Genomic DNA, 16,268 nt, shown 5'->3' on the forward strand with positions numbered 1-16,268 from the left:
TATCTGTCATCAATGTTTATGACATCTAGGAGTCTTTTTTAAAGAAACACAATTTTGAAAAGTACAGGTACTCCTTAACTTACAACAGTTTGTTTAGTAATCATTCAAAGTTACAACCTACAACTGTTTTTCACACTTACAACCATTGAAGCATCCCCATGGTCACATGATCAAAATTCAGACACTTGGCACTGGCTCATATTTATTACAGTTGCACTGAGATCCTCTTTTGCAACTTTCTGACAAAGTCAATAGGGATGCCAGATTCACTTAATAGTTGAGGCAAGAAAGATCATAAAATGGGCAAAACTCACTTAACGAATGCCTCAACAGAAATTTTGGGCTTAATTGTGGTCTTACATTAAGAACTACCTGTAGTTTGTTATAAGCCTTTGTTGCAACAGATCACTAGGGTATTTTAAAAGAATAATAGCCACACAATCAAGATCAAGAACCATATCTAACTTTTGTACTGATAATTTAGGGAGATAGATATCTGTTTTAAGTTAGGTTGGTGACAACTGACTTCAAATAAATCATAAAGAGGACAGAATACTTCCCTATTCTGTTCTTCTAAACTGGAATATTAGAAAAATTGTCATCACTAGCACATTTAATTTATATGATAAGAAAAAAGGTAAATACTAAATACTTTAATTTAGTATTATATATTGGTATGTGAGAATGAGCTTCAGGAATGAGAGGAAGGGATGCTGCTTAGGAATTGATCTGACGACAGGGAGTGAGCTTCCAGTGGCTTAACAGTCAGAGCAAGGAACTAGTTGATCAGGCAGTTAAATGTGGCAGCTGGAGATTTGTACCTTCAGTTTGGAAGATGCTGTTAATGTAGCCCTACAATAAAATAGAATTAGTGTATCAAGTTGTGTTTCATATCTGGTTTACCTAGGAGGGCTAAAATATTTTTACTGAGATATTCCCACAAAAATTAATTAACTTTTTGTAATTAATGAGAAACTTATAGAACTGGCAAAAATACACAAAAATCTCCAAACTACAATTTTTATAGCATATTGGAACTAGGATACTAATCAAGGAAATACTTCTCTTGGGATTATGTTTCATATCCATATGGCATCTACCAATAGAATATAAAAAATGAAAATTAAATTATTGTAGTGGGAGGAAGGGAGGAAATATGTATTTGTATGTGTATTAGATGGGAGCTAAAGGACAGGCCATTGCAGGAGAAGATGCCCCAATATATTTTGTGTGTGTGTGTGTGTGTGTGTGTGTTCTATCTGAGCTCATGCCTAGATCCTGGAGAGCAGACCCTCATAGGCCTGGGCCTTCAGTTGCTGCTGATAAATGCCAAATCAACTAACAACCCCTATTTCTGACCTCATTGAAAAAGAAGAAGACAACCTGGCTGACTCCAGAAGAGATGTGTCCAGTTGGGTTTAGAGTTTGCACTAGCCAAGCCCTCAGGGCAGAGGATATAGCAGTTGTCATCTGAGAATCTCTTTTGGTATTCAGAAACCATGCTCCTCAGGTTTCCAGATATGAAACCCTGTTCCTGAAGCTGGGGCTGTGAGATCAGTTGATATTGTTGCTGTTGTATCAGCCTCCCTGCCCTGTGTAGAAACCAGTAATGTGCTGGTTCAGCTCTTTCTAAAAAGTTCCAATTGATGTTAATAGGGAGTGAGGAATCAAGTACAAGGCCACTATTTTGTGGGGTGCTCCAGGGCTTGGAACTGTACTACTTAACATGAAATGAAATGAACCTTTATTGTCAAAGTACAACTATGTGTACATTGAGATTAGCTGACCCTCCCTTTGTGCTCCCACCCCCCAACACATCTATATGAAACTGCTTGGTGAAATCATCAAGCTCCATGGGATGAGGTATCAACAATATGCAAGTGATACTCATCTCTACATCTCCATTTCCGGTGATCCAAGTGATGTTGTGGTGGCCCTTTCTCAGTGGGGAGACTATGAAGGTCTGGATAAGGAACAACAGGCTTCAGCTGAACCCTAGAGTGACTGTGTATGTGGGGAACCTAGAGATCCGGCTATTTATCATCTTTAATTCTGGATGGGGTTGCAGTTCCAAACAAACTGGGGATTTTCCTAGACCAGGGGTCGGCAACCTGAAACAGTGAAAGAGCCACTCGGAACCGGTTCACTCACAAAAAGAAAAACTGGGAGCCAGAAAAAATGCACATGTGCATGCATGTGCAGAACGGAGCTTAACTGAAGAATGGAACCTAAGGCGAGACATGCAACCGCCTTGCCCCTTCCGCTCTCATTCACTCATCTTTGCTTGGAAAAGCTTCTCTCTCGCTCTCATTCACTCAGGTTTTGTTTGCAAAAGCTTTTCTCTTGCTCTCTCACTCACACTTTGCTCAAAAAAGCTTCCCTCTCCCTCTATTCACTCACACTTTGCTCAAAATGGCTTCTCTCTCGCTCTCATTCAGTCGAAAGGCCAGCCGCAGTGCCTCCATTGACTTCCATGGGGACGCTTGGCAATAAAAGGGACGATTGAAACTGCACCCGGTAGTGCTGCTACTGCTAACTTCTCCACTTGCTGCTTGGTTCCAATGAAACCGGAGAACTCCCGAATGCCACTGCTGGGGATGGAGGAGGCTGCCCGGGTTCGGCCGTAGCGGAAGCCGATGACAGTAGCGGTGAAGGCGGCAAGAGACGCTGGAGGTCTGCTGCATCTCTGCCAGCCTCCGCCTCCACAGAAACAAATTCCCGTGCTGGCCCCCATGGCAGCAGCGGGCTGGGCAGTCACTCCAGTGGTGGTGGCTGCTGTTGGGGTGGCCTAGTGTACTCACTGAGAGACACGAGGTGCTCCAGGCCCGGTGTGGGGCCACCGCGCTCGCCGTCTTTGGCAACTTTGGCGGCAAGAGCAGCACCGTCTGCCTGCCGGGCGGAAGCAACAGGAAAGCGGCGGTGGTGGCTGCTGTTGCAGCAGCCTAGTGCACTCACCGAGACGCTGGAGGTGCTCCAGGCCCGTTGTGGTAGCCACTGCGCTCACCGTCTTTGGCGACTTTAGCAGCAGGAGTAACACCACCTGCCTGCTGGGTGGAAACAACCCTTTCCTTCCCCCCCACTACTACCCTTCTCCCCTGCGCTCAGTTGCAGCCACCGCAGGGGAATCTCTTGGAAGAGGCCCCAGAGATCCGCTGCCCAAGGGACAGCCGAAAGGCAGGGGCCGAGAGGGGAAGCTTCCAAGAACCCCAACGACCCCCCCCCCAGGCTAGCAGAGGCGGCAGTGGAGCAGGCCAATGGGAGACCCGCCAGGCAGGGAACAGCGCCTTCTCTCTGCTGCCTGGTGCGAACGAAGAGGAGCCAAAGGAAGCAGCTCTACAAGCCTCTGCCACCCCCTTCTCTCCGCTGCCTGGCACGAATGAAGAGGAGCGGTGGAGGCTTGCAGAGCTGCTGCCTTCAGCTGTTCTTCGTTCAGGCCAGACAGCAGAGAGAAGTGGGTGGAGGAGGCTTGCGGAGCTGCTGCCTTCGGCTCCTCTTCGTTCGGGCCAGGCAGCGGAGAGAAGGGGGTGGCGGAGGCTTGTGTAGCTGCTGCCTTTGGCTGTTCCTCGTTCAGGCCAGGCAGCAGAAAGAAGGGGGCAGTGGAGGCTTGCGGAGCTGCTGCCTTCGGCTCCTCTTCGTTCAGGCCAGGCAGCGGAGAGAAGGGGGTGGCGGAGGCTTGTGTAGCTGCTGCCTTTGGCTGTTCCTCGTTCAGGCCAGGCAGCAGAAAGAAGGGGGCAGTGGAGGCTTGCGGAGCTGCTGCCTTCGGCTCCTCTTCGTTCAGGCCAGGCAGCGGAGAGAAGGGGGTGGCGGAGGCTTGTGTAGCTGCTGCCTTCGGCTGTTCCTCTTTCAGGCCAGGCAGCGGAAAGAAGGGGGTAGTGGAGGCTTGCGGAGCTGCTTCCTTCAGCTGTTCTTCGTTCGGGCCAGGTAGCAGAGAAAAGGGGGTGGAGGAGGCTTGCGGAGCTGCTTCCTTCGGCTATTCTTTGTTCGGGCCAAGCAGCAGAGAGAAGGGGGTGGTAGAGGCTTGCGGAGCTGCTGCCTTCAGCTGTTCTTCATTTGGGCCAGGCAGCAGAGAGAAGGGGGTGGAGGAGGCTTGCGGAGCTGCTGCCTTCAGCTCCTCTTCATTCAGGCCAGGCAGCAGAGATAAGGGGGAGGCGGAGGCTGGCGGATCCCCATACGGGGGTGGGGACGCCTCTGGGTCCCTGCACAAACGGCAACAGGAGAGGTGCGCCAATGGCTTGCACTTGTTGCCAAGGTCAGCAGGCCTGGTAGGCATCGCGGGGGAATCTCTTGAAAGATGCACTGCCCGCGGGACAGCCAAAAGGCGGGGGCTGACGGGAAGCTTCAGAGACCTCCGGCACACACACACACACCCAGGCTAGCAGAGGCGGTGGTGGAGCAGGGCAAGGGGAGACCTGCCAGGCAAGGAAGAGGCAGGCCCAGGGCATCCTGAGACTGGCCGCCCCCACCCATGCAACAGGTAGAAAAAGGGCCCACTCACCTTTCCAGTCCTCCCATCTCTTCCTCCGCTGCCGCCATGTGCAGTCCGAAGAAGTAAAGAGGTTTGTGGGCAGTCCCACAAATCAAAGAAGTTCAACCAATCAATTAAAACTTCGCAAGGTTTTTGGGTTCTTTTGTGAGCAGTTTGAATTGATTGAATTTTTTTAGTCCCACTTTTTTTTTTGGAACTGCACATGGCGGAGGAGGACTGGGAGCCGCAGGAGACGGCTTAAAAAACCACATGCGGCTCCAGAGCCACGGGTTGCCGACCCATGTCCTAGACTCAACTCCTGCTCAAAGAGTAGGTGGCAGTTATTACTAAAACAGGTTTTCTGCAACTTCATGTTGTGCATCAGTTACACCCATATCTGGATAATGCGGCCTGTGCACAGTCATTAATGCCCCAGTCATCTCTCAGATGGTTTACTGCATGCACTCTACATGGGGCTACCCTTGAACTGTCTTTGGAAGCTGCGGCTGGTACAGAATTGAATGATGTGAGCAGTTCTTGGGACTTTAGAGTAGTGCAGATATCACAGCTATTGTACGAGTTGCATTGGTTACATTTTGCTTTTGGATCCAGTTCAAATTGTTTATTGTTACTTTTAAACGTCACTTTATTATTTTTAAAGCCTTTTGTAGCATAGATCCAGAGTACCTGAAGAGCCTTTTCACCCCAATGGGATTAGCCCACAGCACTTACTCCCATGGAAGGGGCCTCCTTTGCATTCCACCTATTAAGGAATTCCAGCTGGTGAAGTCAAGAATAACAACCTTTTCCACTGTGGCCCCTACCTTGGAAGATCATTCCCCTTCTTTTGGCTTTTGGAGGGTCATTAAAACCTAGTTTTGCCAGTTGGCTCGGGGCCCCTAGGGGCACTCCCTGCTTGATATGGTTGATGGTCATTACAGTGCTATCTACCACTAGGTTTTGTATGTATATAATTCATAATTTTAACTTTTTATATTTATATTTTTAAACTTCCTAAAGTCACCATATTGGTGAAATGGGGGGGGTGTTTATAATTAAATAAACACAAATACAATTCTGTTAGGTTTGTCTGATACTGTATACACTTAAAGTTTCCTTAAATTCAAACTCAACTGGTAAATCTACATGGATATAGTTATTCACTTTTCTTGAGAATAATGCAGAAGTGATCATTAAAAGATTCTATGTATTTCTATGGGAGGTGATGAAAAATTAAATATTGAGACATGCTTCAAAAAGTAAATGTGTGTATTGTGTAATAATGCACATTTCTCATAGTCTTTAATACTTTGTTATTAATTAATAGTATGATTAGTAGCTGTACCATGCAGAAATTATCAAGAATTTTCTGAGTGAAATACTGCATTTTTCTGAAGTCTTTACATCTTAATACAATAGAAATAGTTGGTAGTATGATTATTTATTTACTTTTAATTTTTCATCTAGATAATTCAACTTACTGGACGTGCCAAATCTCAATATGTATCATTCTGTTTCTGGAGCTAGCCATCCTTTACAAACTGAAGAGCAAGAAATAGGAATTGACCCCCTTCAGAGTTATGGGAACAAAACTGATGAAGGTGAGTATATAATTTCTGTACTGTAGTTGCACTTTAAAAATATTTGGAAAAGCTTGGAATGACAGCTTCTTTTGATATAAATTTCAGGAGAAATTTATAAACCCTAAACCCTAGGGAAAGAGAGGATTAGAATGACCACCTCAAGATAAAGCCATCTAAAAGCATGTCTCCGGTTACCTAAGAGCCCCAAACCTAATAATATAGCTCAAGTCTTGAGACACTTAAATAATATCAAAAGGAATGGAGTTAATCTAATTTCAGGCCAAGAATATTCCACAAGATGGGCATCTCCTGGCATCCACCAAATGTAGGTCCCTAGTTGATGGAGCTTGCAGCATGTCTTGTCTGTCAGATCTGATGGGATGGATTGATGTAATTAAGTCCCTCAGATACCCATGCTATAAAGACTTTAAAGATTAAAACCAGATAGGCTCACAGCTTTCATTGGGTAAGATGTTTGAGGTTTCATTTAATTTTCCAGGGTAGAGATATATAATTGGATAGCATCAGTCTACTAGCGATCATTGTTGTGTGGCAATAGATGAGATTACTGAGTATCCCGTTGCTGAACTAAAGTTCCCAGCATCCCTCACATCTCCCCATGCTGGTTGGCTGCTCTGAGACTGTTATGCTTCAATAATATCTACAAGGCTAGAAGTTTTCCACCCTCTATTATAATCTAGCTTGCCAAAAACATTTTTAATATATATAATCTAATGTTTATAGATATTCTTTTCTGCTGCTCAACTGAATGTGCAGTTAGGGGGAATGTCATATTGGACCGATCCTTTATATCAATTCACATATCCTTATGCTTATGCATCCAGTACCTTTATGTATAAGGACTATATTCTCTGATTGGCTAGAAGAGAGCAACACTGTAACACAAAGTTCAGTTTGAAGGGTCCGTGATGCTTTCCGAGCTTGATTGTTATCTGGAAGTTTCATTACCCAAACTATGTAAGATAATCAGTGCTAGTAGGGAGTGGGGTTTGCTCTCAATTTATATTTTAGTGGCTTGCCATGGAGTAGTCTTGGTGGTTATTTGGTTGGGCTGTTTACTGTTGGCTCATTTGGCAGTTCTTTGGTTGGGGTATTGTTCATTTCTTGATTGTTGGTCTGATATTAATCAGAAAAAAAACCTTCTAAGACCACTCCCACCAATACTGACAAGGCAAGGCTCCAGAATATAAATTGAGTGGAAACCTCACCCTATTAGCACTGCTGATGTTGTCTAGTTTGGGTAATGAAATCTTCAGGAAAACAATCAAGCTCAGACGGCACCAAGGACACCTCATTTCAATTCTGAGCTATAAATATACTGTCAATGCTGCAAACATTGACATGTTTTTGCACTGACAATATAAGAGGCAGTCTTTTGTTTTAACTGTTTGGCTGAATCACAAAAGCACGGGAGGGATTCAACCCGGAAGTTTTAAGAAAATAAGAAATAGCGCTTCAAGGGAAGTGAAACTTCGTGTGTTGAACTAATTGGTGAATGTGATTCATGACATCTAATTAAGAGAGGGAGATTCTGTAGGATATGATGTGTCAAGGGGAGGAGAATTCAGATTCTGGCATCCATCCATGAGTACCGATGCTCCGTTCTGCTCATTATAGACTTTTTTTAGAATAAATAATCATGCAGTGCTCTTTGATGTGTCTCTTTAATCGGAAAAGTTCATTTTGCAATTATTTCTTCATATTTCTGTAGCTTTATTTCTATAGTCAAGAAATGCATATGTCAGAAATAATTCTCTGGAATAACTTTGTATTATTTCCAGATTATCCTTTTGAATCAGCCCGTCTGTGTTTGTGGTTTTGTGTGTGTGTGTTTCATCTTACATACAGAAACAGAGATCAGGACCATTTTAACTACAATGTGACATGATAAAATATAAAAGAGCCATGAATGTGACTTTTTTGTATCAGTATGCAACATTTATAAAAGTGACTCTACATTTTGAAATTACAGTATAATTCTCATTATTCATATACATATTGTTAATTTTAGGAAATGCCTACTTCTTTATATCTGAATTATCTAAAATAAACAATCTTCAAAATCCAAATGGTCTCAGAAAGATATTATATTTTATATTTTAATTTATTTTATACATCTAACATAAAATAATACATATATTTTTAAAAGCTAAAATATTGGGGAAAGTTTGTTTTTGCATCCAATATTAAACAAAAATTAAAAATGTTTTATTTAGAATTACCTGTGATTCATAATTTTTAACTTCATTCAGCAAGTATATTTTATTTATTTGTTTCTTTTTCTTTTTTTTTCTTTGTGCCCAGTTACCTATATAGGGTGAGACTTCTTAGTTTTTTTAACTTTAACATTGCTATGACATATAAAGTTATTAGTATTTGAATTGATGTTTAAAAGAGCCATTAATTCATTTACCCCAAATCTTCATTAACAATGTAAATGTATGCTGATGTTCTATGAGACAAGGAAGTGACTAATGACTCTTCGCACTAACAACACTTAAAATGAATAGAAACTTAAGATAGCTAATCTTGAAGTAATCAAGACCCTCATTCAGCTTGGCATCTCTGTATGCTCTAAAACAGCTGTCAACTGTTAAAAATATATACACAACACAGAGATATGCACATGCAAAGATAGACATATGTAAATATATAGTTCCTCAAAGTCATAAAGGTTACCAACCATGATACATTTTTACATTCTATATGTAAATATTTTATATAAAGCATCTATTTCATCCCCATGACTTTTTTACAGTGAAACACAAACTGCATTTTAATCTAATGCCATATGCAGTCAAGATTCATAATCTTTCATTTTTATACTATTATTTAAAATAAAGCAAGCTGTGGACATTGACAATAGGATGGACTTTAGCACAATTTTCTTAGCACAAATGCCATAACTCAGAAATTCAGTATTAAGTGGCTACAATTGCTCTATGAAAAAAGTAGATGTACTGGGTACATTGCATAAATCCTCCCCTGCTTATTTGCTACAATGCAGTTAAGTAACAATTTAAATTGGTCTATATATGCATCTGATACTTAGGAATTTGTGGCTTGATAGTAAGGTTTTTACCCAGATAGAAAAAATAAATTCAGCATCATCTTATGTATGGATAATATAGCTTTCATTGATTAATAACAAAACTATATAAAAAGCATGCTAAAACCCACCATTTATGTTGAAGAAAAAGTCTCTACTCTTCATCATAAAACAATATTGAAGTAACAGCCTTTTATTATGGTAAAATTACACACAAACACACACACACAGAGACACACAATTTGAACAATCTCTGTAGCATTGAACTGTCTTTTTATAAATATCCCATCAGCCTTTACAATTTATTTACATTTAATTTATTTAAATATGAATGGAGGATTTGTTCCATGGGTTAAAAATATAATAGGTTTCTTGATTCATCTTTAAAAATGCACTTGGCTAATTGCAAATAATACTGTCTTTAAAGTCATCATTAGTCAGATTAATCCTGTATCAGAGAAAAGAGGTGATATTCTGAATACGTTTAATGTCTCTACACATACATTGCGTATTTATTGTTTAGAGAAACTTACTGTCTTAAATATATGACTGAAGTTTTTCACTTTCATCTTCTAGACCAAGTATTACATTTACATCTATAAAATTTACATTTGTTTCATACCTACCCCCATGGAATTTATAGTATTCTTGACTCAACCATTTTGGTTCCCTTGATTCTCTTTGGTACAAGAGGAGAGATGAAGAATCTCTGTTAGGATTTCTAGATTTTGTTATTATACCATAATAAATAAAATAGAGTTCCAGTAAACTTTGCAGAATCTATTTCATGACCTATCTAGTTTGAAGGAGTGGTTTGGGCTGTTCCATGTCTTCACTAAGAGAAAAGATGCATAATTGCCAAAGCAGTTGGATAACGAATAGCATAAATTCAAAAATGAAAACCCATCCAATGTGGCTGTTAAGATTTAAAAAAATCTGTCCCAATTTGCATTTTATAAAGATTTTGATCCTGATTTTAGTATTTCTGTGATCCCATGTTAAGCTAATTTAATGTAATTTTGTATTTTTTTGGTTTAGTCCGATCTGTGGACTGGCACTGGGTCTCAGCATACCAGAAACAGGTCCACTCAAACAAGCAAAGTCCCATCTGCGGGATGCAGGCAGCACACGTAACCACGCCCCCTCCGATCTGCGGAAAAACCTCTCTCCACAGAACCAGTCCCTGGTGCCCAAAAGTTTGGGGACCTCTGGTTTAGTCTATGAGCCAAACGTTCGGATTTGCTATGCAAGAGATAGATATGCACATAATTTCTTTTTTTAACACATCAGGTAGATAATTATAAACAATAATTATTTCTAGATATAAATAGAGACATAATTCCTCACTTGATACAATTACAAAAAGAAATAGATCATTGGAGTTGCTTTGGTTATAGGGCCAATGAGAAAAGGTAAGAATTAAACATGAAAATTTTATTTTAATGTGACAGGTATTAAAAATATGTCTCAAAATATTTGTTTGGCTTAGAAAGCTGTGAGTTATGAACAATTAAGATTTGTGTAGAACATTCAATACTGAAACTTAGTCTGCTTTATTTTATTCTCTCTAAATAGCATCAAAACTTCCTTCTGTTTCATCCAACACCAGATGCTACTTAGCAAGCTTTTAATAGTCATTTATTAATAATAGCTTCTGTGTAGTTTGATTTTACTTGAACAGCTACAGATTTCTAGTGACAAAGGCCATTGGAATATCACTTCTCCACTTATGTCTGATAATAATTATTCCTGTCACTTGCTCCTTAAATAGTGTTTTCCTGTTTTGTAGTCACTTGTATACTTTCATGTATAATAAAAATTGGAGCATAAAACAGTGAGCATCATTGTTTCCCTTTTTCAAGAATTAACATAGCTTAAATAATATTTTTAAATATATCTGAACTAATTTATCAACTCTCATGCCACTTGTATTAGGCCATACCTCAATACTATTTAGGTTTTGAAGATACTGCATTTGAAATCAGCTGATAAGCTTAAATACCTATTTACAATTATTTGCTTTTGATTGCTGATGTAGGAAGTATTGGCCTAATTTTGGACATAGAAGGTAATCTACAGAATCAACATAAAAATGATGTACACTTGAAAACATCGAGTAATAAAATTCTTGTGGCAGTTCTTTTGGTTTATATATGTAATTTATATAAATGCAAAAATGCCTCCTATAAAACAAAGTAGAATGAATAATTTAACAATAGTAGTAGATAATAATAGTTCTCCCATCAAAACTTCTACTTTTTAAGGTTAGAGTTCTCATCTGCAAATCTGTTGTTCTTCATATAATAGCGGTAAATAAAATTCTAGCATCTAAGTTATTAAATTGTTGATTAATATTTTATTTTTAGAGTTTTTTCTGACAGCTCAGTTTCTTTAAACTCTTGAGAAATCAAACTGTTGTCATGACTGTTTTGAGACTCAAATACAACTTTCCCACAAGTTTTGTTTCTCCAGTTAAAAATAAAGTTACAATAGATTAATTATAATTTTTAAATTAAATTGATAGCTGTATGCAGTTAATGGAAAAAGATTTGAGTCCATTCTTTAAGTATTTAATAATATTGTCTAGTCTTAATTATGTATTTTAATTCAAAAATCTCTTCCAAGAAAATGAAATAAAATCAGGTGCCCTGGATTTGAACCTGATTTGTCATAAATATTTAAATTTAATTTAGAAGTCTAAATAAAGATGTTGAACTTACAATTAAATCTTTATAGTCCAGTCAGTATCACAAAGTCTTTCAGTGTAACTGCATTAGGACATATAATAGGAAGAAATACAAGATAGTCATGACACATACCTGATGGTGTTTTTTGCCATTTTCAACAAGGTGCATATTATTTATGGACGATATGGCTTTTTTAACAAAGAAAAATCTGTCTATGCTTATATTGCCATTTTTATAAACAAAACAGCTGATAGTTTAATGAATACCATACTGAGGGCCATGTAGGACATAAGGCAAATTAAGCAGGTTACAAACTGCACATCTTCTATTTAGATACAGGAGATCTTCCCAGTCCGAATAATTAGTTGTTCTAATCAGACAAGCCGACAGTTAGAAACAGAAGGAGACCATTTGTATCAATTTGAACAATATAGCTAGCTGGTAATGAATTGAAATAGCCACATTGGATAGTTTTCACCTCTATTTTGGATTATACTGTTTTAATATTGCTTATATTTAATGAATGTTTAAAAAATCCATACATTTAACAAAAGCTTGCTATTTTATAAAAATTAGTGAAATAATATTGTATATAAATAAATATAAATATTTAAAAATAAGGATATAAGCAATAGATTTATAAAATGAATAAAATGGTACTATAAATTAGTTTTTCCCCCCTTAAAATAAATGTCTTTTGGGCACAAGCAAAAATTAAATTGTATTGACTTTTTTAATGTAGATCGTTTATTTTTCTTCAATAAGTCTTTTTGTATTTTAGTAATTCAGTTAGGAGAAGTAGAATTGAGTGACAAAAGACTTTGGGGTATGAAAACATGTTTTGTGTGTGTGTGAAAGCATAACAAATATAAATGGCATTGATTTCCCTTAAAAAAGAGAAGAATAATATCTTGCTAGATGTAATTCTAATACATCTGGAATAAAACAAGATTGAGGAAGATTATTTAGTATTTTATTTATAGATTTTTTAGAAAAAATAATCATGATTTTTATCTCACGTTTTTCTTCATTCTGTGAAAAAAGTTCCAGATGAAATGCTTGTTTTGTTCCCTTATATTGCTCTAAGATAGGCTTTATATGTATGTCCTTTTCTGCATGTTTTATTAACTTTAAGATGAACATTTTCCAAAGTTCATCCTAATTAGCCATTAACGTGTTTAATTTTGATCTGATTTTCAGATTTGTTCATATCTCTGAATCAGTAATCACATAGTTGTATTGTTGGAAAATAAAGCACCATCAGCTGCAGAACATATAGCAGCTGATATTTAAATTTCCTTTATATGCTTTATTGTTATTTTTATAGAAGTAAAATCTGTTAATCAAGCAAATTTTACTTTTACATACTAGCACTTAAGAAAAGATTTGAATATCTTCTTTGTTTGTATAATTTCATCTAAAATAACATTGTTATTAATGAAATATTTGGAATATAATGATACTTGGTGTCTCTTTTTATTGCCAGGTATATTACAGCATAAAGATATATTACATCACCATGATATTACTAAATATAAAGTAGCTATATCATCTGTATCAATAGTATACTTAAATAAATAGTAATAACAGTCTCAGCTGTTTTTGGGAACAGATGTTGCTTACTAAAGGGAGAAGAACAATGTCTTTTCTTAACTACTCATATTTACATATATTTTCCTGCTGGGGCTATGGAGGAATTGCAATGCTGCGAACTGGTCAATAGTACTGTAATATTGAACAAGCATGACATCAACAGCTAAATTTTAAAGAAATCTAATTTATTTATTAAAACATATTATCAATTATTAAATTATGTTTACTTTTGATCCATTCACATGATACACCAGAAGAATTCTAATTTCCAACTATAATGGAATTCATCAGAAGCTAGTGTTCTAGGGCAGTGTTTTTCAACCACTGTTCCGCGGCACACTAGTGTGCCGCGAGATGTTGCCTGGTGTGCCGTGGGAAAAATTATAAGTAATTATAAAATACTTTCTTTGTGTTTATTTGATTCCTATTCAAGAGAATTACTTTATATATAGTCAATATAGGCACAGAGTTAAATTTTTTAACATTTTCTAATGGTGGAGTGCCTCGTGATTTTTTTCATGAAACAAGTGTGCCTTTTCCCAAAAAAGGTTGAAAAACACTGTTCTAGGGTACTTCCATAGTCTGTTGGTCAGCTACAACGTATTTAAAATTGTAAGTTAGAGCAAAAGTCTTCACTTTGCAAATTGTAAGCCTTTCTTCTAGATATCTCAGTGTTTCTTCCTTTATAGCTTAGTGTCTTCCTTTCAGTTTCCAGCAGATCCATTACTTCATATAGTTCTTTTATTTGGTAGGTTATGATGATCCTCTCCCCATTTTATGGTGGCCTTTTATACATTTTAAATTCATTCTCCATTCATAGTCTAAAAAGTTGCCATTGTGTTTAAGTTGATGTGGTAATTATTATAATTAAATACCTGTGATTGTAAAAAATAAAATAATTATGCAACCATTGATGTAGTATATGGATAATTTATAATATAATATGTCACTGTTCCCAAATGGAAACCAATTTATAAATTTTGGATTTTATGTAAATAGTTGAAATAAGGGGGTCGCTTTTAAAATGCTCCCATGATTGACCATATTGTACAATAAACAATTTTGAATATGTCATTTACAATTCAAAGCAATTGGCTTTCTCTAGTACTACTTTTTTCTTAGAATGTCTTCTAGCATTTAGAACATATGATGGCTTCATACAATGAAATAGATAGAAAATTTATTAATTTCTCAGAAAGTTGATTTTTCTGACAAACAATCTCTTTCATTTGCAAATGATATATTCAGATTATTTTCATACTGAAAATATGAAAGATTTCTCTTATTTTAGATATTTATGTGTTGTTGATAGGTTAACCTCAGTTTTGAGATGTGCACGATTAATACAAAAGCTTTTCTTTTCATGTTTCCAAAAAGATTTAATTAGTACAGTTGATAGCAAGAGCTGGGGCTAATGTTTTCCATTTACCATATTAATCATTTTAAAACTTCACAACTTTTTGTGTACTTCATTTCAGTGAAACTTGAAAAAAAATTGTAAAGTAAGTCACTTCTGTATTTTACTATTATTGTTACAAATATTTTATTAATTTCCATGTATGTGTGTAAGACATTTTATAGCCACCCATGTTACCCCAGCTGCTGATCAAGAATTAAAGAATACAAAAACCATATAAAAACTATTAAAAACATTGAAAACAAAGATGTAGAAGAATTAAGGAAAAATGTGGCTAGTGGTTTGTCTATCTGTGATAATAACTGAACAATTTCCCAGGATATAGATTACTCTTAGCTGCCACAAATGCAACATTCTTGGGGAAGCATATTAACTATTACTTTATGACATAGTTTTAGAAATAAAAAAATTGATAGCATTCATTAAAATAGTAGAATTTTTAGTAGTTTTTCATGTATGAATCTATATCCTGGCGTTTGGTTAAATAAGCCTTTAAAACATTTTATTACTGTTTATATAATACAATGATCATTATGCATGCAATGAACATCATGCATCAGGAAGGCATTTATTATTATGACAAAGACTTTGAAAATGATACTGCCCTACTTAAGATGAGACAAAACTACAACAAGTGACAACTGCCTTAGATGAAGAAGCAACCAAAATTGTCCTCAGGATAAGTGCCAAAAACTTGAAAATCATGTATGTGAGTTCCAGTGCATGGATATGGGGAATCATGTTCAGATCACAGTGACTTGAGAAAGTAGAAAGGTTTATCTATTTGGGTAGTGTAATCACCAAAATGGAGATGTAGAGATGGACGTCAAGTGCTGCACTGGAAAAGCAGTAACACTTTTCCAGAGGATGAATAAAATCTGATCCTTGTCATCTATATCACTGAAACATAGATTCTGTTTGCTTGCCTCTGTACTGATCCCGACAACCATTTATGTTAGCGAGACGTGGAACACATCAGGAAATATTAACAAGACACTTGATGTCTTCTTACAAAGATGTTTTAGAATTCTAAAGATTTTCTATTTTGACCAAACTACCAATAAAGAAGTGCTCCAAAAGAGTTTCTTCTGCAAACTACATAATATTGTCACACACAAGAGATTGTACAACTTGCAGGTCATATTCTTCACATGAAGAACAATCATACCCAAGATGGTAATGAGATGGATGCCCCCCCCCGAAAGCTAAACACTCAAGATGATATTCTCAAAATATATGGAAGATTTAAAGAATCTAAACTTCACATGGGAAGATTCTGAACTCTTCCAAGACGTTGTACTCTCCCAAGACTGAAAATGCTGGAGATCATCTGTTGCTGCCCAATATTTACATAGCAAGAAAGAATCTAATGCAAATGGTAAATATACTGTATAACACAATGAGGAATAGGCAACATACATCAAAATTCACAAGATTAAAAAAATGCTTGTGA

The 16,268-nt window shown here is 37.2% G+C and overlaps 1 protein-coding gene across 9 annotated transcripts in view; it reads left to right on the forward strand.

The window, feature by feature from the left end:
• Positions 1-16,268, forward strand: part of TBC1D5 (TBC1 domain family member 5) — a 336,845-nt gene that overhangs the window by 115,628 nt on the left and 204,949 nt on the right. For all 9 annotated transcript variants that reach the window (XM_081343522.1, XM_081343519.1, XM_081343516.1 and 6 more), the window contains one exon: positions 5,933-6,066. In XM_081343522.1, coding sequence (XP_081199648.1) covers positions 5,967-6,066 — 100 coding nt within the window. In that variant the 5' untranslated portion in view covers positions 5,933-5,966. The remainder of the gene's footprint in view (positions 1-5,932; positions 6,067-16,268) is intronic.

The sequence above is a fragment of the Vipera berus genome (genome assembly GCF_964194415.1).
Source record: "Vipera berus genome assembly, chromosome: Z".
Taxonomy (NCBI): domain Eukaryota; kingdom Metazoa; phylum Chordata; class Lepidosauria; order Squamata; family Viperidae; genus Vipera; species Vipera berus.